Source organism: Cryptomeria japonica, chromosome 10 (genome assembly GCF_030272615.1).
Source record: "Cryptomeria japonica chromosome 10, Sugi_1.0, whole genome shotgun sequence".
In the NCBI taxonomy this organism is placed as follows: Eukaryota; Viridiplantae; Streptophyta; class Pinopsida; order Cupressales; family Cupressaceae; genus Cryptomeria; species Cryptomeria japonica.
In genome coordinates, this window is record NC_081414.1 from 848,306,774 (window position 1) to 848,329,968 (window position 23,195).

The 23,195-nt window shown below is 33.3% G+C and overlaps 1 protein-coding gene across 1 annotated transcript; it reads right to left on the minus strand.

The window, feature by feature from the left end:
* Window positions 1-2,089: 2,089 nt before the first annotated feature.
* LOC131855941 (cysteine-rich receptor-like protein kinase 42) lies at window positions 2,090-5,126 on the minus strand. Its single transcript, XM_059213496.1, has 7 exons — window positions 4,283-5,126; window positions 3,968-4,093; window positions 3,638-3,765; window positions 3,341-3,554; window positions 3,011-3,242; window positions 2,776-2,926; window positions 2,090-2,679 (listed from the first exon to the last, which is right to left on the minus strand). The coding sequence occupies exons 1-7, from the start codon at window positions 5,043-5,045 to the stop codon at window positions 2,389-2,391; spliced, it is 1,905 nt and encodes a 634-aa protein (XP_059069479.1). The 5' UTR covers window positions 5,046-5,126; the 3' UTR covers window positions 2,090-2,388.
* Between the last annotated feature and the right edge of the window lie 18,069 nt (window positions 5,127-23,195).

Below are 23,195 nucleotides of genomic sequence, written 5' to 3' on the forward strand. Positions count from 1 at the left end.
TTCTCAACCTGTTCTCTATGACATCAACAGTCTTCTCAAGCTTTGCAGATAGTGGCAAAAGCATTATTTTATATCCTTCGTAGCTGTCAAGTTTTCAATATAATCAATGCCTCTGCATTTTATGTGTACACACACAGCTGTTAGAAGAAAAATGTAAGAGAGTTGTAGTTCAATTAGTGAATGTAATGTAATCGAATCAAATATGAATGAAAAATGGATTGTTGAATGAAAGCCTGGTTTTCTTTTGTTTGCCCTGTTTTTCTGTTTGCTCTGTTTTGTATCTACTTTTCTTTCTGTTCCAACATCCATTTTGTCGACCTGCCTGGAGGGAAGGGCGAAATGGGTATAAAATTGGAATAGGGTGACGTGTACCAGCAGGGAAGAAGTCCTCTTCACGTCTCCTAGTCTTCTCTCTCCCACGCCTATCCCCTTCCTCATCCTTCATACCCACTCCTCTCAGAGCCTTGTCTTGGGTTTTTGAGTAGAGAATGTAGTTAGAGAAGGTGATTGTTTGTTCTCCTCAGCGCCTAGGTTAATGAATCTGCAGAATTTAAGAAATTAGAGTAAGGCGATGAGTTGGCTGGGAGTGTTTTGGTCTCCCACGCCTCTCCCTCTTTCCACCCACCACATAGGCATTCAGAAATAAAGTGGAGGGGGGGGACGGGAGTGGTGAGCGCTGAGCTTAGAAGAGAGGAGACGCCTTTCCTCACACGCCTTCAGCCTTCTGCCACGCCTTCAGCCTTCTGCCACGCCTTCCCAGAACTTTCCATGGTGAATAGGGGACGATGCTAGTTTGCAGAGAGTCCCTCCTTTCTTCTTCTTTTTTTTGCCACGTCTTCCACCTCTTCTCATCAACAATAGCGCACCCCCTTATTAGATTTTTGCACCTTGATTAGTTACTCAGTAAAATCTGAAATTTGAAGGGTGTTGTGATTAGAAATTCGTTTGACTTACAGGAGATTTGTTACTAATTTTGATTAAATTTGCAAGTTAGATTTCTTTTTATTTTGCCTCTCACAATTAGACTTGCTTTTCTTATTATAATTAATTAGAAGAAGCAATAGAGGTAATTATACAGAATTACATATGAAAAATTTGATTATTTGATTGGGTTAAGTCTATGGGAATATTAAATATTACGTTAAAATATTTGTCCTTAGTAAAAGCGACATCTCTAATTAGGGTTAGGACATCTCTAATTAGGGTTAGGACAAGCAGGTCTTTACACACACAAGAATCTTTATTCATTCAGATTGAATACACAAAAAATATCTTGATCACATGATCAAGGATCAACTGATCAAAAGATCAAAGACAAATAAAGCATTACAATTGCCTCAATAAATAGAGGTCTTAGATTCATTGAAGGAAACTAAATATACAACTATTCAGATGCATACTCATGCGAAACTCCAATTAGCTAAATCATACAAAATATATTTTTAGAGTTTCTATATAAACTTTGTAAGCCTGCAGTTCTTCCTGTGATGTGAGAGAAGTTACTATTTCAACATTTCCGCTAGTTGATCTTCAACTAAATTAGAATCCTTTTTTTTTAAAGAATTTAAAGTTTTATTTTCATCATCTCTTCTTTCATTACAAGTTTCATAAATTGATGTACAATATAGGTATCCAAAAAGCATATTCACAATATGCCAATATTTTTATCTTGTTTGGAAATATTTGTACTCACAACCATGGCTTCATCTACAATGTCAGATATAGTTCAAAACATTGTAAATGTGCGTATGACAACTATCCTAACATAAGAAATCTTACATAATTTCTATATTTTACTTTCTTTTTGAAGATGTTTTGAATAGACAAATTTTTATTAACAAGAAATGGGGGTTTTGATAGGCTTATTATCTTGCAACCTATATCTCTACAAAATCAGGTCAACACATTTCTTTTAATGTATCCACAAATTTCTATTTGTACAATTAATTTTAATTTCCATACCCCAAAGAAAATTTGCAGCACCAAAATCTTTCTTGTCAAATTGTAACATAACTTTTAACTTTCATTCTCATATTATTACAAAATTAATAACATGTTATCTTTATGCAATACTATAATGACAAAAGTCTATCTTCCAAATTTAAAATACATTAAATAAGTTCACCCCTCAACTATAAAATATATAAAATATAGTTGATATACAACATTTTTATAACATATAAATTCACAAATTTGAATGAGATACACATCTCTTTTGAAAGTTTTCATGGTTTCATTTAAAGATGGAAAGGAAAATTATATATTATAATATTTCAACCCTATCTGAAAGTAAGAGGTAACTATATAATTAGCTAGAACTTAACAATCCATCCTTCCTTGCTACTTTCCATGTGTCCATTGAAACAAGAGAAATAACCATAACCATTACTAACGAGCATTAAGAGATTCTGTAATAGTAGCATTTGATTGAGATGAGCCACGTACTTTGTATCCCACGTCTACGAATGCTGGCTGCAGGGGTTTCTGAAAATCAATCTCAGCTTTACTTAACAGTATTGTCACAACCTCAGACATTGATGGCCTATGAGTGGCAGAACCTTGTATGCACATAAGCGCAAGGTTTATCACCCTCACCACTTCTTCTTCATTATACCCTTCCATCTTCTCTTCGCTTTCCACCATCTCTAAAACCTTGTTTTCTTCGTGTAGGCTCCAAACCTGCAATAAGTTTGTTTTTGAAAATGATCAAGCTTTGAAATGGAGAGAACGACGGGGTAAAAGGATTAAAAGAATACTATTAGAATCTTAAAATACCCATTCTAGCAAATATTGCATATCAGGTGGCTGATTCAAGTCTATGCTTTTTCTGCCACTGACAATTTCAAGAACCACCACACCAAAGCTGTAGGTGTCAGCTTTCTCTGTTAATTGTCCATGGCTAGCATATTCAGGAGCCGTGTATCCTCTGCAAATGAAAAAAAATGGTGGTTATTATATTCGTTGAAAGTTTTGATTAGATAAACAATGGAATAAGGAGGGGTTTTCTCACAAGGTTCCTGCAAATTTTGTGCTAAGATGACTTTTATCATGTGGAAGAAGTCTAGCCAGCCCAAAATCTGCTATTTTTGCCTGGAAGTTTTCGTCAAGTAATATGTTGCTGGATTTAATATCACGATGGATGATACAGACATGGAATTCCTCATGAAGATAAGCCAAACCTCGAGCAGTGCCCAGGATAATGTTGAACCTTTCTTTCCAATTCAAAGGCTTTTTATGTTCTCCTGCATGTAGAGCAATTCAGTAAAGTTTCAAAATCTATTGTGTTTGTTGTAATGGATGAAAGAAGCAAAAGAGGAAAGTTAAAGAAGGAATAGCAAACCAAATATTATTCTGTCGAGGCTGCTGTTGGGCATGTACTCATAAACCAAGAGCCTTTCTTGGCCTTGTCTGCAACATCCAAGTAAACGCACAAGATTTTTGTGATGAACATTAGAAATGAGTTTCACCTCGCTTTCGAATTCAGCAATTGCGCGGGGAGAGCGACCTAATGTTAGTTTCTTTATGGCCACAATGTTGCCATTTTTCAACGTACCCTGCATGAGGGAAGGAACACATCACTTGAATAGATTGACACACAAGCCTTGGTAATGAGGGAAGGAAATAATTGATAATTTACCTTGAATACTTGACCAAACCCTCCTTCTCCAAGTTTATTCGCTTCATCAAAATTGTTGGTTGCCTTTTTCAGAATCTTGAAGTCAAAATCTCCCGGCCCACGAAGTTCTGTTGCTCCTTCAGTATCCACTATTCCATATATTTCAATTTGTCATATTAGTGATAATGAAGATCGGACTGACTTATAAGACTTTGCATCCTTTTCCTATAATAACTAAGATCGAACTGACTTGCAAGGCTATTTGTTATGTCCGCATTGATTTTGATGAAGTGGACATCCAAGACATTTGCTCCTTATAAAATATTAAAACTTAGCCTTTTAAGAGTTTACCTTGTTTCTGGCTTGGGGGCATTATCTGCTTCCTGAAGAGGAGGAGACAAGTTATAAGGCCAAGTATGAATACTCCTCCCACAACACCAATTATTATCCATGCTGTAGAACTCACCTTCTTCTTGCCTGAAAAACAAAATGGAGAATGAAAATATCATTAAAAAATCAGTAACTGGAATTTTAAACATCATCGATTAAGGTGACCGACTGATATTACATTTCCGAAACTATAAATTCAATCTTGCTTCTAAGGAAAAGTGTAAAAAATGTTAAAAAAACTGCAAGCTCTTCAACTAAATATAATTAAATTGTAACCTCCGGGTAAGAAATGTTTCAAGTCGATAGTCACATTGCTTGGATAAAAAGGTTTGGAATCGTATCGCAAGTAGCAGCCGGCGTCTACACCCCTTCCCTCGGAGCGAGGAATACACTTATTTATGTTGTCCTTGGCAATAGCGAGGCACTTTTGGCAGGAATCCTTCTGAAGGGAACGTATACACGAGGCAAGTCCATAGACTGTGGTATTAGACGGCCCTTGTCTCGTATGCGCAGCAAAATAATCTTTTATTTGCGGAGTTGCAGCGCAAAGATCGCTCATCAAACTTCGAACAGTTGCCGAAAATGAATTGGAGGAGCTCGCGTTGGCACCACCGCACACTTGTTTATTTCCTTCATCAGTGTACGAATTGTAAAAATTATTGTTCTCGAAACGCACAAAACATCCGTCATAGATTGCCCTGCCGCCGGTAACGCTGGTACAGTTGGCAGCTTGTTTTCTTGCTACTTTGATGCACTTAGTGCAATCAGCAACGGACTTATCCTTTCTACACTGCGCCACTGCATATACTGAATCCACCAGATCTGATGCTCCCACCACATTTTTTTGAGCAAATCCAGATGGAACAACATTTTCCACCACATAATCGAGAGCCTCCTTCAAATTTTGCGCAAAGAGTGTGGCGTTGCCATTGGGGACAGGGCTGCATCCGTAGGCTAACTGTCTGGTTTCTGGATCTGCTCTAATGGGGGCAATTAATAACATGGGAAATAACATAATCAGCCACCATATTCCAGCCATGGCTCTGGATTTTCCCAGAGACGCTTACAAATGCTAAGCTGCTGATTATAAAATAGAAACTTTGATTTGTGTGGATAGAAGAAAGAAAGGAGCTCTATTATATAGAATTTCAAAGTGCAGGTGAGTCATCTATTTTCACCAATATTACAACTTTATTATTTACTGCATTAAAAGTAAAGATAAACAACTAAGACCATAGACCCAACAGATTATTGCAGTCAAATACTTGGAAAAGTCTCCAAGCTTTCGTTTTCTTATTGTGCCGAGTTTAGAAAGAGAAAATTAAAAATAAACCAATCTGTCACAAATGATGGTATACGTCAATGGCGCTGGAAACTCGTATAAATTCTTATATTGTGTAGAGGATACCTAAATATTTATTTTTCTCTATTTTATTTTGTTTTCACTTGGTCTTATTTATTATAGTGTCAAAGGCCTTTGCAGCATAGGAAATTAGTTTTGGGTAGATTTTTTCCAACTATGCTTATCAATAGTTAATATAGTTGATTATATTTTTATTTTTTTTTATATTTCATTATTTTTGTTATCAATAAATTAATTTAAGCATGATTTATGCCTATCGAAATTATGGTTTCTTATATTTGAAACACAATTTATTCCTTCTTCATTCATTCCTTACCTCAATGTCTAGTCTGAATGTAAAACTCTTGGTTAGTTGTACACATTATGTGAAACTCTTGGTTAGTTATACATATTTTGTGAAATGGTTTCTCAGCTATAGATTATTCTTCACCATGAAAGTCTCAAGTTCCAAATGCAATTTGTTGGGCTCTTGTAGGCTAGGTGGTTTAAATATTTGTACTAAGTAGTTGAGAGATTCAATTAACCCTTCAATAAAGAACATAGTCAATCTTCTTTTTTCTATGATATTTGGTAGAACTATTGACAATTTCTAAACATGTATTACACAGTTCTCCATTGAATCGGACATTTGATTGGAGTCAAGTCTATGAAATAAACTTCACTATATTTCTAATCACACCTCTCAATCAAAATTATGTAGAATTCATCATAAGAGGGGATGGATTCATGCACATGACTATTCAAACCATGGAAACATCACTCATATGTATTGCCTCCAAATATAATGTGTAAATCTTGGTTGCTTCGTCTTTGTCTACTAGTATGAGGGACAAGTATGTGTCTTTCTTCCACACCCATGCATGAGCTAAATGAGTGCTAGTGGTCAAGCAAGCTCCACTAAGTGGCAAAGAAGAGGTGACACATGTCTGTGATGAGTTTGACCAACTCTCCAAGTTTCCATATAACCTATCTAAGGTGGCTTAAAGCCATGTGTAGTAATACTTGAGATGATTACTCTTTTAACATTAAGTAAAATATATTCTATAGTAACAACCAACACTTAAGTATTAACTAGGTGTTTACAAGATGGGTCCTAACTACTATACCTATTGAGGTACCCACGTACAATGTAATATCTCATAAACTAGAGAAAAGTAGGAAACCCTATGGGAAACAAAATACACTTCAAAAGCTAAAATATGCATGAAAATTATGCAAGTGAATAACAAGTACTTCTTGAATTGAGTACAATATAAGAATTCTCCCATAGGAGAGGTAAATACAAAAGATTCATGAGAACCCCCCATAATATGTGTCCTATTGGTGATGTTGGATGATTGACAAAGGATGAAAATTTAGATCCAAGAATGTGAAATTATGAGACCCCTTTCTTTTGTTCTACATTATACTTTTGCAATATATAGCTTATATTTGGCACAAAATGATTATGTTATAGACTTGAGTTTTAATTTATCGGATTTGGCACACACATTTACATATATTCATGTGATATTTGTTGTAGTATCGAGTTTTAATGATTTTATGTTTATAATGATTTTTCAACATCTCATAGTACGATTATGTAGACATGCATAGTGCTTTATGATTATTATGGAACATGTGTAGACATGATATGTGTATATGTATGATTTAATTTCATAAAGAATGCAATTGTTGGATTATCAATGCAAGATAGGATGTTGAATTAATATGTTGCTTAAGCTATTATGAAATTATAATGATGGATTACCAATATAGTATAGTGTTGAGATTTTGCAATATCCAATGGAGTCAAGGGAGTAACATAGTGATATTCCTTTATCACAATTTGCATAATTGCGATCATCCTTTCATTCCTCATACCTTCACTTGCCTTCTCTATTTTCTTTTTTGCTAGCTTCCTTCTTCTTACCCTACTATTTACATTAGAGAAAGAGATGCTCCTTTTATTTTATTGCTACAAATAATACAATTAGGATTACCTTATTTATAATTTTGTGTTTGGCTATCAACAAGAACCTCTTGGCAGATCTAAAAATCGTACGAAGCATTTCATGGGTACCTACTGATCTATAACATCCTTAGAAGAAGTTGAAGTGTCTTACTTCTAATTTAATTATTTTTACTTGTACATATTGTCCTCATGCTTGTTAATAGTAGTGAAATTGAATGGATCTCTTCTTCATGTCAAATAGGGTAAAAAAAAATTCTTGAACAATCCCTTAAAATTATCTGACTTACATATGGGTGGTGCACTCAAGATTCACAAGAAACAAGGATGACTGAATCTATTTTACATAATGTTTAGATAGATTTAGCCATGCAATAGAGTTTTTTTGGTGCGAAAGCATCTTGTGCAAATTAAATTAGACTTCTATTTGATCAATCTATTGATCTAATTTTTTTTTGAGATATTATATTGTACATTCAAAACGAGCAGAGAAAAAACATAAAAATTAGCACAAAACATAAAGAAAACAATATGACACAAGACAAGGATTATAGTCGTTCACCATAAATGGCTACATCCACTCTCAAGCAGGGAATAACTTCTGTTGAACGATACCCAGTACATAGACTGTACCCATCTATTTATACATCCATATTCAGGTATGAAATGAATAGTATGGAGAAGTTGAAAGGTCATGTGACCATTGGACTTCATATTCCCAACAAATCTCTCCTTTAAAAAAATCATATCAATCTTAATATCATCTTTGTACAAAATATTATTCCCACTAAGAGATAATCTCCTTGATCTTATTTAACACTATTAAACTATTCTTCTTTCCTTTAACTTGTACAAAATCTAAATTCCTTAAAAACGACTTAAAGTTGTATTTTTCTAACCTATCCTACATCTATGTAAGAGAAATTTAACAAAGACGCCTAGTCGTACACGAAACCATCACTGATGGAAGAAGATAATGCTTGATGTGTACATTTTAACTCTATCGAAACAAAGTTGTCCAAAAGTCTTGCGTTGAGATACTGTTTAGTGTGAACTCTTTAACACTATCGAAACAAAGTTGTCCAAAAGTCTTGTGTTAAGATACTGTTTAGTGTGAACTCTTTAACATTATCGAAACAAATTGCGTCAGTCTTTCCAAAAGTCTTGGGTTAGAATATAATATTCATTGATTGATTTTAATTGGCTGCAAAATGAAAAGTTGTGCATCCACCCTGGTTGTCAAACAAAGAGACTTAGCCCTACGCAGAACCATCAGTTGAACGTGTGGTGGAAGAAGAGTCAAAGTCTTTCCAAGCAAGGTTAGCGAGAGATCATTTAGTACCTAGTCAACAAGGAATGGTCAGTATGCTGCCCTGTTTGTCAAACAGACGGCCCCATCACCTCAGATATTTCCATATTTAAGTATTAACTTGTTCAGGAAAGTAAGGGCGTCTCAGAATGAATTAGTAGTGAACGAGGGAGTCATGGTCAATAAATCTGTAATTTCTAGGAATGCCGTATGTGATGAAAGCGGTCCCTCAACCGCACAATGCTGTTCATCGTATTATTGCCGTCTCTCACCATACTCCACATTCGGGATGATTTTAATATGCGTTTGCGAAGGCAATTGGTTGATCCACAATCACAATATTCCTTAGTGATATGAATTTTTTTCCCTACATTAATAATTTCATTATGGCATCAAGCATTTTTATGTAATTTTCCAAACAAGTCTTTGTCTGGTGGTGGTTTCTAGCGTGTTAGTGTTTTGGATGGGTGCATATTTCTCATGTGGTCCAGGTGTTGCTGTTTAGTGGATATGTAAAGGTTTTGGCCTATCCCACTTTAATCAATCAAAGGACATTTCCAATCAAAAAATAATGAATCAGATTTGGGAAGAAAATCTTACCTGTACAATTCAATATTTTTACATTAAATACTCATGCTAGGGCTAGGTCAAATATATGACAGCAAAGAAGTGTGTGTTTGGTATTATTCTCATCCTCAAGAAGAGCGATAGAAGAATCATTAGTAAAGTATCCATTGGCTAGCTAAATAAATGAATTAGGCAAGACAATATCCTTAACCAACTTCTAGGACTTCACATGGCCAAAAGATAGCCAAAGCCTTTTGTAGTAAGCATGTAAATTGTAGGAAATAAAGGCAATATCTAGTAAGCATTTAAAGTCTCAGAAAAATTAATTTTGTGTCTACAGATTATTTTCAACTATTGATTTTAAAATGTTTTATAAATGTTTTATATTTCTTTTTTTATTATTATTATCAATAAAGTAATTTGGGCATGGGGTCATTGGTGAGAGTTTTGTTTGGTACGTATGAGGTCATGAGATCCAGTCTCTCTTTTGCTATACACTTATGTTTATGAAACCATGCCTTCTTGTAACTAAAACACAACTTATTCATTCTCCATTGATTCCTCACCTCAATGTCTAGTTTGAATGTAAAGCTCTTCGTCAATCGCACATATTTGTTTAAATGGCTTCTCATCCAAAAATTATTCTTCACCATGAAAGTCACTAGTTTCAAATGTCATTTATTAAGCTCTTGTAGGCTAGGTAGTTTAAATATCCCTACTAACTATTTGAGAGATTCAATTAACCCTTCAATAAAGAGCATAGTCAATCTTCTTTTTTTATGATGTTTGGTAGAATTATTAGCAATTTCTAAATATGTGTTACATAGCTCTACATTGAACCACACATTTGATTCGACTGAAATCTATGAAATAAACTTTATTATGTTTTTAATCAAACCTTTTAATCAAAATTTTATAGAATTCATCATAAGAGGTGATGGATTAATTGAGCTTGAGTGTTTAGACCATGGCAACACCACTCATGTGCATTTCCTCCAAATAAAATGTGGAAAGCTTGGCTGCTTCATCTTTGACTATTGGTATGAGGGACAGGCATGTGTCTTGCTTCCACACACATGCATGCGTTGGGCATTTGTTAGAAAAAACATAGGAAGATAGTGTCAACTTCCCAAAAGCTTCCTACACATCTCTATAGAAGTTTTGTCGCTTATGCTAATGCCTATATCTATTCTAGAATTTCTTCATAACCATATGATTGGTGAATGATATGTCACTTTGAATTTCCTTAGGAAGAGCTCTACATTCCTTATGAAAAGCCATTTAATATCATCTAATAATAACATCAAGCTTCTCTTACAACTAGAATAAGAATATTCCTTCATGTGTGGCTCTAAATGGTATTCAAATTATTACCCTTAGAATCAGTTGCACAATCTAACAACTATAAAGCCATAGTAACTTCCATCTTGTGAAGTAGTTATGCCATCTTGTTGAACATCAAATCAAACTTTCCTTTGACCCAAACCTCAATATTTCCATTGACAATAATTCTCCTCTCTCCTTTATCCATACTATTATGTTCTTTAATAGATCCTATAGTAGATGATTTATTCTTTGATATATTTAAAACTTGTCTTTATTTCTTGATTTTCCTCAAGTAATATCTTATTTCCTAGTCACTATGTTACATGAACACTTAAATTTGAACACAAAAGACAGCAAGATCAGTAGATTTTATAGGACTACATTGTCTTAGAATAAAAACAAATGTAAGTTTGATTCTTAACTTTCCATACACTTGTAATTAGAATAGAAATATTATCAACCCTAACATTCACTTAAATCTTAAATAATTTAGGCTAGAATTAAAGCTTAAGCATCAATAATATCAATGCATTTAAAAAACAAAAAGAAAAAATCAATCTGAATGTTATTACTATTATATTTAGTGATCAGATTAGATAGATAGGAAATCAAACACAATTGCACAAAATGTACACTAGGAAAACCTTCCTCTTGAAGGTGAAAACCCCAACAAAGAAGTATGTCTTTATTATCTCAACTATGTCAAGTGACTTTACAAAGAACTTTCTTCACACTTGAAGCTATATATGAATGGTAACAATCCATAATAGAAAATATACGATCTAATATGAAAAGCAATCTTCCTTTGTTGATTCACAAACTGTTGTAGATAGTCTTCTATCTTCTATAGATGAATATCAATGGACTGCTGAGTGAATGATGTGAATTTCTATAGGATGTATGTGTAAGCATCTAAAAATGGTTAACGCTTGTGGTGCCATACTTTAACATGTCTGCCTAACCTTATTTTAGGGTTTTTGTATTTTACTAACACTTCCTCTATGTTGCACATTTGGTCTTTATCATTTGTCAACATCATGTCATTCTTCTTCTTTCTCTTCCTATTTGATCATATTTAATCATTTCAATTTGGGTCTTATCGATGTCAATCTCAATTATCATTTCATGATCATGTTTAATTATCAATTTCATATAATCATTGTTTTTAATCCTAATCAATTCCAATCAATTCTCAATGTCATGTCACCAACCATTATCAATCAATTTTCATTTATCAATCATCAATCGATTTTCCATAAATCATTCATATTCATCAATTGTCCTTGTCGTTTCAATCATTAAGATCAATCTTGAGCATTTATTTCAATAAATTTTAGTTAATTTGTCAATCATTATATCAATCAATCAATTCAATCATTAAATGCTTATCCTGATCATGTTAATTATTTCATGACATAATCTTGATTTATGTCTCTCTCGTAGGGTTTAATATTTCTTTAATTATTAATCCTTTACTAATATTTCTTTTAGGATAAATGAATTTATTTATTTACCCTATGTCTTGTGTCACAATTAAATACTTCATTTGATTGGCTAATTAGTCTTTTATGAATTAATTAATAAATGAGAATTTATTAATTAATATCATCTAATTCCTATTTCGTAATTCCTAATTTCCACCTCATTTTCTAATTTGCTAAATTCAATTTCCACCTAATTATCCTCTTCTAGTTGCTCCTATTTTTGTGCTTCCTTTGTCATAAGTTGGAAGCATGATTCTCTCATTCGTCATAAGTGTTAAAATAGCAACATATCATAACTCTTAACATAGCAACTTCTCCTCACACCTTGCTGTATACCATGACTATTCAAACCATGGAAGCATCACTCATATGTATTGCCTCCAAATATAATGTGTAAATCTTGGTTGCTACATCTTTGTCTACTAGTATGAGGGACAAGTATGTGTCTTTCTTCCACACCCATGCATGAGCTAAATAAGTGGTAGTGGTCAATCAAGCTCCACTAAGTGGCAAAGAAGAGGTGACACATGTCTGTGATGAGTTTGATCAACTCTACAAGTTTCCATATAGCCTATCTAAGGTGGCTTAAAGCCATGTGTAGTAATACTTGAGATGATTACTCATTTAACATTAAGTAAAATATATTCTATAGTAACAACCCACACTTAAGTATTAACTAGGTGTTTACAATATGGGTCCTAACTACTATACCTATTGAGGTACCCACGTACAATGTAATATCTTATAAACTAGAGAAAAGCAGGAAACCCTATGGGAAACAAAATATCCTTCAAAAGATAAAATATGCATGAAAATTATGCAAGTGAATAACAAGTACTTCTTGAATTGAGTACAATATAAGAATTCTCCCATAGCAGAGGTAAATACAAAAGATTCATGAGAACCCCCCATATTATGTGTCCTATTGGTGATGTTGGATGATTGACAAAAGATGAAAATTTAGATCCAAGAATGTGAAATTATGAGACCCCTTTCTTTTGTTCTACATTATACTTTTGCAATATATAGCTTATATTTGGCACAAAATGATTATGTTATAGACTTGAGTTTTAATTTATCGGATTTGGCACACACATTTACATATATTCATGTGATATTTGTTGTAGTATCGAGTTTTAATGATTTTATGTTTATAATGATTTTTCAACATCTCATAGTACGATTATGTAGACATGCATAGTGCTTTATGATTATTATAGAACATGTGTAGACATGATATGTGTATATGTATGATTTAATTTCATAAAGAATGCAATTGTTGGATTATCAATGCAAGATAGGATGTTGAATTAATATGTTGCTTAAGCTATTATGAAATTATAATGATGGATTACCAATATAGTATAGTGTTGAGATTTTGCAATAGCCAATGGAGTCAAGGGAGTAACATAGTGATATTCCTTTATCACAATTTGCATAATTGCGATCATCCTTTCATTCCTCGTACCTTCACTTGCCTTCTCTATTTTCTTTTTTGCTAGCTTCCTTCTTCTTACCCTACTATTTACATTAGAGAAAGAGATGCTCCTTTTATTTTATTGCTACAAATAATACAATTAGGATTACCTTATTTATATTCTTCTGTTTGGCTATCAACAAGAACCTCTTGGCAGATCTAAAAATCGTACCAAGCATTTCATGGGTACCTACTGATCTATAATATCCTTAGAAGAAGTTGAAGTGTCTTATTTCTAATTTAATTATTATTCACTTGTACATATTGTCCTCATGCTAGTTAATAGTAGTGAAATTGAATGGATCTCTTCTTCATGTCAAATAGGGTAAAAAAAAATTCTTGAACAATCCCTTAAAATTATCTGACTTACATATGGGTGGTGCAGTCAAGATTCACAAGAAACTAGGATGATTGAATCTACTTTACATAATGTTTAGATAGATTTAGCCATGCAATAGAGTTTTTTTGGTGCAAAGCATCTATTGCAAATTAAAGTAGACTTCTATTTGGTCAATCTATTGATGTAACAAATTTTTGAAATATTATATTGTACATTCAAAACGAGCAGAGAAAAAACATAAAAATCAACACAAATCAGAAAGAAAACAATACGACACGAGACATGGATTATAGTCGTTCACCATAAAATGGCTACATCCACTCTCAAGCAGGGAATAACTTTTGTTGAACGATACCGAGTACATAGATTGCACCCATCTATTTATACATCCATATTTAGGTATGAAATGAATACTATGGAGAAGTTGAAAGGTCATGTGACCATTGGACTTCATATTCCCAACAAATCTCTCCTTTAAAAAAATCATATTAATCTTAATCTCATCTTTGTACAAAATATTATTCCCACTAAGACATAATCTTCTTGATCTTGTTTAACACTATTAAACTATTCTTCTTTCCTTTAACTTGTACAAAATCTAAATTCCTTAAAAATGACTTAAAGTTGTATTTTTCTAATGTATCCTACATCTATGTAAGAGAAATTTAAAAAAGACGCCTAGTTGTACATGAAACCATCACTGATGGAAGAAGATAATGCTTGATGTGTACATTTTAACTTTATGGAAGAAGATAATGCTTGATGTGTACATTTTAACTCTATTGAAACAAAGTTGTCCAAAAGTCTTGTGTTAAGATACTGTTTAGTGTGAACTCTTTAACACTATCGAAACAAATTGTGTCAGTCTTTCCAAAAGTCTTGGGTTAGAATATAATATTCATTGATTGATTTTAATTGGCTGCAAAATGAAAAGTTGTGCATCCACCCTGGTTGTCAAACAAAGAGACTTAGCCCTACGCAAAACCATCAGTTGAACATGTGGTGGAAGACGAGCAAAGTCTTTCCAAAAGTCTTGTGTTTGGGTATAATACTGATGATGTTCATGAAAGAAATGTTAGCGAGAGATCTTTTTTCTGAAAATTGATGTTGGTGTAGAGAGGCATGGATGCAATCATTTAGTACCTAGTCAACAAGGAATGGTCAGTATGCTGCCCTGTTTGTCAAATAGTATTCATTTACCTTATGTCTTGTGTCACAATTAAATACTTCATTTAATTGGCTAATTAGTCTTTTATGAATTAATTAATAAATGAGAGTTTATTAATTAATATCATCTAATTCCTATTTCGTAATTCCTAATTTCCACCTCATTTTCTAATTTGCTAAATTCAATTTCCGCCTAATTATCCTCTTCTAGTTGCTACTATTTTTGTGCTTCCTTTGTCATAAGTTGGAAGCATGATTCTCTCATTTGTCATAAGTGTTAAAATAGCAACATATCATAACTCTTAACATAGCAACTTCTCCTCACACCTTGCATTGGAAATTTGTCATAGTCATGACATAGAAGGTATCATAAGCCTTCTCTTTTCAATTCAATTTTCCAATTTCAAATAAAATTGCCTCTTTTGAGTCTTCCATACCAATTTCATGATTTCTTCAATTTGTCTATAAATTGGCATCTCTCATCATTGGGAATCAACCATTTTTCAAATATCCTTGCACTGTCAAAATCAATCTTGCTTCATGTTTTTGCACTTGTAGGTGAGATCCACACAAGCCCAATTCGGAGGAGAAAGAAGAACATTGGAATAACATGAAAGGATAATTTGTTTGGTTTGCATTTCCTTTTAATTCTTTTTTTTCTATGCTTTCATTGAATGTATTAGGATTTATTTCATAACATTTTAGATTTGTGGTTAGCTTTTATGTGTTATGAACCTTATGCCTGAATTCCTTGTTACAGTATGTACTTTGATCTGCAATAGATGGAACACGATATGCTTGATGATTGATTTGAATTGCTGAAGATGATTGAACGAATGGATCTATATACCCACCACAACTTGATCAACCAACACGACTTATATCAAAAGTCAGCTTCTTATTTAATCAACACGTCTTTTTGTTAAGGATTAATTACATCATAATAAACATGTCTTATTATTCAAGGGTGGTGGGATAGATGCAAATATAACTTACAAAGTTGATAAGGATCATATTAAATCTGAATTTGTAAATGTGTAAGGCCGATGGGCCATTCACACATTTTCCATTTGCTATATTGGCCTGAAGGATCCTATCATAGCTATCACATTAGTACTCCCTCTTAGCTAGGGAGGAATCCTTCTCGATATCTATGTCACATAGTGACATCCACCATGGCTACCCTCAGAGGGTGGGTCCATCATGGCAACTCCCATGTATGGAAATGCAAATGAACACAAGTGCTCACCATGGAGTCACTCAATGTGATGACATTCACCATGGCTACTCACAAAGGGTAGAAAAAGGGCTTTCACCTCAAACTTCTCTTACAGAGAAGAATGCATTAATAAGGGCTTGCACGTCAAAATTCTCTCTCACAGAGAAGAATGCATCAAAATACGTCTCAAGAAGTCATTGATTCTGAGACTCCCTCTCAACAAGGGCTTCATTCTCCACAACTCCAAGCTTGTCTTGAAAATGCACAAACTTCACTTTGGCAAGAGGATTGGTGAGAATGTCAACTATCTGTTCCTCAATAAAAATGTATCTCAACTAAACAACATTTCTTTGTACCATATCTCTAATGTAGTGGTTTTTGGAATCAAGGATCACTGAGAGGAGGAGTGAATTAGTGATCTACCGGATATTAAAACTACAAACTTACTTTTTATCCACTAGTTAATAATGCATAACAAATATGAACATAAACATCCAACAATAAAAGCACAAATCCACCACACTAGAATTTTTACGTGGAAACTTGGAAAGGGAAAAACCAAGGTGGAGATGGAACCCACAATATTCACATACTATGGCTAGGAGTACATAAATATTACATAGATGGGGAATGCACTTGCATTTAGGCTCACTACCTAGAGCACGTTGCTCAATTACAATTGCCCGGAAGGGTACAACCTTTAGGGAAGTCTCATTGACTTACAATTTGATTACAATGAGAATGTACAATGGAATGAACTCATAAATAGAATCTGACTATGCAAAATTGAGTTCTGGTTAGGCTCTACATCAGTGACTATCTCTGCTATGTTGATTACACATTTTCAGTCTCAATCAACTCTCCGTTGATCTAAAAGAAAAATGTGCACATGAAACTGCACTCAATCGCACCAAAACTAATCACCAAAACCTAAACACAACATAACATATTGAGCATCAACTGTTACAATGATCTTATATATCCGGTCTCACCAAAAAAACAATCTCCATCAAGTCGGCTTCACAAGATGTAACATGTAGATGAAATCAGGTCCCATCACGAAAACACCATAGCATTGGACTAAAGTATTACAACCATGTGTTTCCTAAAAGTCTTACCACATAGAGAGATCACAAAAATAATCACCACAAATGCCGCAAACACCGGAGATAATTCCAGATCAACACATTATCAAAATACCTTGTTTTACCTGATTTAGTTGGTTAATTATCTACCGGTTACCTCCATTTTCCGGATAAGCTAACTCATGACTGTCGGATCAAATCACCATGAAGAGTTGACATCAATGACAACCCTAAACAAATAATCAAACACCAAAAGTCTACTGAAATCACTGAATGCACCGGGTTGTACACTCCATACAAAGAATTAATCTATGCACTGTACACTTTTCACCTCATCTCCTCCTTCTATACATTTTCACTGCATCTCTCCCCCTTTGACAGAAATACCAAAGATAGGGTGTCCATCAAAATTGTTGTAAATATATATACATTCAGCAGAGGATTAACTGTATACATGCTTCAATATATTTGCATAAGCTAACTTTAGAAACTCTAGATAAGTGTTCCAACTTGCCCTCAACTTCTCCAAAATTGAAACAAAATCGTTCAAAACATAGGCATGAAATTATATAGCAGCAATGTCTGTAGGAGTATCCTGACACATATTTTGTATGCAGCCCATTTTAAGATACAATAAGGTGTCCAGCTGAGGATCAATTAGGTTTCAAAGTTCCTTTATTTGCCGAATTATCCTCTCCTTCTCCTTTTCAAATTTTTTGATTTGCTTAGTCATATTCAAAATTTGTCCCTCTATATTGCCGGTTAGATTTTCTATGGGATCATAGGTCCGAGAGATTTGAATTAGCTATCCTTTACAATTCTCTATTTGCTTGTCTATGTCAGTTGTAAAACTAGTCAAAATTAGACAAGACATATATTTTACCGCTTCTACTAATGCCTCATCAACAAATTTTAGCTCCTTATCTAACTGTGCCTTATCATTATTTATTATTTGTAAAAAATGTTTGAATTTTGGCATCCTTAAACTTCTCCATGGCTTGTCGAGTGGATTCCATAGACAAAGAATCAAATTTGCTGGAGATATGATCAATTAAATTATTTAGATTATCGAATGAGCTAGTTCTTGCATCAAGTTGTACTTTTGGTATCACCTCACCCAAAAATTTCACTGATTTCTCAATTACTTTCTTCTCCTCTAACTTAGTTTGGGCTAACTCTTGACTGGCTTGTGCCTAAAGTGCAGCAACAGCTATCATCCTCTCAGTCGGAGAAATTTGAGCAAAAGGTTTATTAAAATTAATGTTGAACTGAGGAAAACTCCCTAGGCTCTGAGGTTTACTAGTGTCAATTGCCACTAATACTAGAGTTTTCAAACCCTTAACCTTATTCTTATCCTTGTCCTTATCCTTATCCGGTTTAACCTATTTTTCCTCATCTTTCTTCTCATCTTCACAAGGTCCGAATTTATCCTCATTGGGTGCCTCTTTTGCACCAGTGTCACTACCTAGTGTACCATCCATGAACTCTATTGGTTTGTCATTATTATTTGTAGCCTCATCAAAAACATAATCCAAAACTTGTTGATCACCAATATCCTAAGTATCCTCATCTTTATTTACAGTTTCTGTCAGAGGGTTATCTGACTAAGTGGCTTTATTTTGAGAATCATTATCTACAATCTGGTTCTTAGTTAGAAACGTTTTCCAAATCTCGTTGGTCTCCCTCCTTATTTCTTCAACTCTTCCGATCATTAAACTATTAACCTTGTGTTTACTCTGAAATTCCTTTTTATTAGCCACCAAAATCAATCTATCAATTTTTTCTATGGTGATACTTGTGCAATCATTAACCAGCTCACTTTCCTTTATTTCCCTGTCCATCTGACTTGCTGATTTTCTTCTAGCATCAATGAGACTATACAAATCTTTGGGTAGATATTTCTCTAACTCAATTAATGCCTTACTAGATACATCCATATGATTAGCTTTCCAAACCTGTTTGGCATACCAATCGCACACTAAGGTGCAATAGTTTTAATTCCATGCAAGCTATTAATAGAGTTGAAATTTGATTCAATAAATTAAATACACTAGATTATACATATAAATTATAAAAAAGATAAAGACAATTTAATATTTTATCTAATTGTTAATAACATGAACCAACATGAACTTGTTCATCTCCTCATTTAGAATAGTATCATCAATTTCTATTTCATTCTTTTTTGGGAAATCCCAGGTTTGGTGGCATATTGTTTGCCTCTTGTTGAAGGCCTCATCACGATGAACACAAATGATTTTGAAACAAAACACTTAAATGAAATATAATGATCTATTTTTTTTTATTTACTAGCAAAAAATAACTCTTAACTATTAAAATTTTCAAGAAATTAATAGATTTATAGCTTTGAGAATGGAATTATTAAATATATTAATCTGATATTTATGAAGGCCTCATCACAATTCTCTAAAATTTCCCTCTTGTTGAAGGCCTCATCACAATTCTCTAAAATTTGTACTATAGAAGTTTTAATGACCTCTTAAAAATACCTTCAAAGATTGGAAATAAATTCATTTAGATTGGGGAGATATATTGTTAACAATATATTTGAGTAAAAAACCTATTTTTGCAATTATTTTCTCTACTCTTCTCTAATTCTTTCAAATATACTTTGATATTCTCTTAAAATACCTTCTAAAATAAAATAAAAAATGCTAAACTTTGTAAGATATGTGATTTTTGAAATGGCCTACAAAATTGGAAAAAAATGATTTGCCCTCATGATTCCAAGATCATGCTTTGATGCCACTTGAACTATGAAATAACTTACACAACGAGGAAGAAAATATGGAATATGTTGCAAGTAATATTAGTATTCCTATCCTAGCAATAATTAATAATAATTATAAATTGATACATTTTATTGAAAAATGTATTTATTGATAAAAGAAACAATGTTCAAAAGAGATGTGTTTCAAGAGAAACATCTTAAAAGAGAAAATTAAATTTGACTTTAACTATAATGAGACATTGCAACGTAGAATCTTTAAGTGAATCAATAGAAAAGCATCTTATAGTTTACAATAAGATTTAGATATCTCTTTTCTTTAATAGTATCAAGCACATGTTCTTTTGGAATGAAATTCGTAGTGAAATTTATAGTGGTGCATAGAGATCTCTTGTGGTCTTTAGCATTAACTACTTGGGACTAAACTTTATGAAATTGTATCTAGAGTTCGAGATTTTTGCTGATTTTGTCTTTCAAGACTTCAACAAGGAAAGATTGTTGTAAAAAAATGCAAGATTATAGGCCATGAATAATTAATTCTATAAGAAGGAAGACATTAGCTTTACATCTTAACAATCATATATATAAAGAAGACTTCAACAAGGAAAGATTGTTGTAAAAAAATGCAAGATTATAGGCCATGAATAATTAATTCTATAAGAAGGAAGACATTAGCTTTACATCTTAACAATCATATATATAAAGAATACATTGACAAAAGAATTCTGATAGCATATTCTTAGAATAATGACCCTATTAATCATTATTTCCAACTTAATTTTTTGATAAAAATAACAGAAGTAAGAGATTAAAAGATACTTTTACTAAACAAATAATATTTTCTAAACCATCCAACTTCTTATGTAAGAGAAATTTGTATCACATAATCTGTTAGGTTTCAAACCCTTGATTCATCCTCATCGATTTCTTAGACGCGGAGTCAATGATCTTGTCCTGTTCCATTTTTAGGCTCAAAAGAAAACAAATTGGCAATCTCATTCAATCTTGTCGAGACCATGATCAACAAGTAAACTTGCTTCAAGACAGTGTTTTAATAAAGAGAATTAGCCTTATACGTAACCATCAGTTGAAAGTATGGTGCAAGAAGAGTCAAAGTCTTCCCAAAAGTCTTGATGATGTTCATGAAAGCATGGTTAGTTAGAGATCTTTTTTCGAAAAATGATGTAGAGAGGCACCGAGGCACGGATGATGTTCAACAAGGAATGGTCACTATAAGGTGAAGATTCTCTATCAACAGCACAATGTTTCATGTGAACAATTTGACTCTATTGAAACAAATTGCGCCAAAGTCTTTTCAAAAGTCTTGTGTTAAGTCTTGAAACAATATGATTTAATCTAATTGATTTTAAATCAGGTGCGGTTTACATTGCTACTTAGCCAGTGCCCATGTGGACAGGCATTTAGTACTCAACACGGAATGGTCAGTATGGGATGAGTACCTAGTCAACATGGTTTGGTTAGTATGAGGTGAACCTTTTCTGTCAATAGCGTAATGCTATCCTGGTTGTCAATCAGAGGGCCCCGTTGCCTCAGATATTTCCATATTCAAGTATTTAACTGGTTCAAATTCCAACCGTGTAGGAATGAAGTTACGACAAAACAAAAAACAGGCCAATTATTTTGATTTTCAACACTTAAAATTCCACATATCATCTAGCTTCGTTCACATATGGTCAGGGGTGTCACTTTTCTCTCTTCCTTCTCTCATACGGTCATTAGTGATAAGGCTCTTCCTTCACATGGCACATTCATGACTCTAGGAAGGTCGTAAAGAGTGAAGCTTGTCTCAACCGCACAAAGTTGTCCATTGAATAATTGTTGTCTTTCACTCAACATTCGGAGGATTTCAAAATTGTTTGTGGGGGCAATTGGTTGATCCACAACCACAATATTCTTAGTGATATGATTTTTTTTCCCTTTCTAAATAGCATCAATAATTTCATTTTCAGATGATTTTTTTTTTATCTATTTTTGTTTATGTTAATAATAATAATAATGTTGTGTATTCAGTTTGCCTCAGTTATCCAAGATACAACTCTTTGCTGGGACGCGCGGATAGAAGTGGATTAAAAAATAAATAAAATAATATTGTGTATTCAGCTTATTATTGTAGACACTTAAATTTGATTAATTAAATTTAGTTATCTTGAACACCTTTAACTAAATAATTATGTATTATTTAATTAATTTGTAATCTTTTTCCCTACCTTATAATTTTATTAATTATGTTATAGTCCACTTTAAATTAATCAATTGATAATCAAATCAATTAATTAATTGAATTTGACCCTTCTTCTATTAAATATGTCAAATATTATAATTTGATTATTTAGTTCATGTTGAATTTTTCCATTCAATTTCCTCATAGAATTAATTATTTCAATCATCTAGATGTCTCCTAACTTTAACCCCCATCTAATTAACCAAAGGTTTTAGTCAACTTTATCCCTTGCCCTCACCATATGTGTGCACATTCCCAAAATATCTCAAATTCCCTGAAATATCTCAATATTCCTAAAATTTGGGGAATGTCTTTGAATTTGGGGAAAATTTCCTAGAATTGGGGAAAAATTCCCAAATTTCCTCAAACACGGGAATATCATGGTTTTGTAATCTCTTTTGGAATAGAATCTTCCAGAATGGGTGTTTCATCCCCAAATGGACATGTGTTCTCAGGGGCTCATGCCATTCCTTCCAATGACACATGTCCTTAAGAACACATGTCATTCTCACCCATGACACTTGCCCTTTTCAAGGATACATGTCTTCTTTTCATGCCTCTCCATCTCTCATTCAAGCCTATTTAACCCCCGCATTTTCCTTCACAATCCATCCACTTTCATTTTCGTTCCCTCATAATGCAAAAATGCTCACTCATTTTACATCCATTTTAGCAACCATCTTTGCATCTCATTGTAGCTGAATCCATTTTGCATTCACTATCATGGAGCACAATCAAGTATCTACCATATAGCAAGCACACATCAAATCAAGAGACAATCAAATTGAAAGAGGAAAATAGAGTTTATGCTTTAATTATTTTTATGTTGTTTATTTAGTTTTCTTTTTGCTTAATGTCCTAGTCTTAAGTGTGGTTGAAATAGGTGTCTGTTAATTGCTTAGATAATCTT

Bases quoted from the DNA above. Each gene is read 5' to 3' on its own strand.
- LOC131855941 (XM_059213496.1), bottom strand. From the start codon at position 5,045: ATGGCTGGAATATGGTGGCTGATTATGTTATTTCCCATGTTATTAATT. The intron at 4,094-4,282 runs GTTACAATTTAA...TTTGTTTTTCAG, and splicing joins GAAACATTTCTTACCCGGAG to GCAAGAAGAAGGTGAGTTCT. The intron at 3,555-3,637 runs GTAAATTATCAA...TCCCTCATGCAG, and splicing joins GGTTTGGTCAAGTATTCAAG to GGTACGTTGAAAAATGGCAA.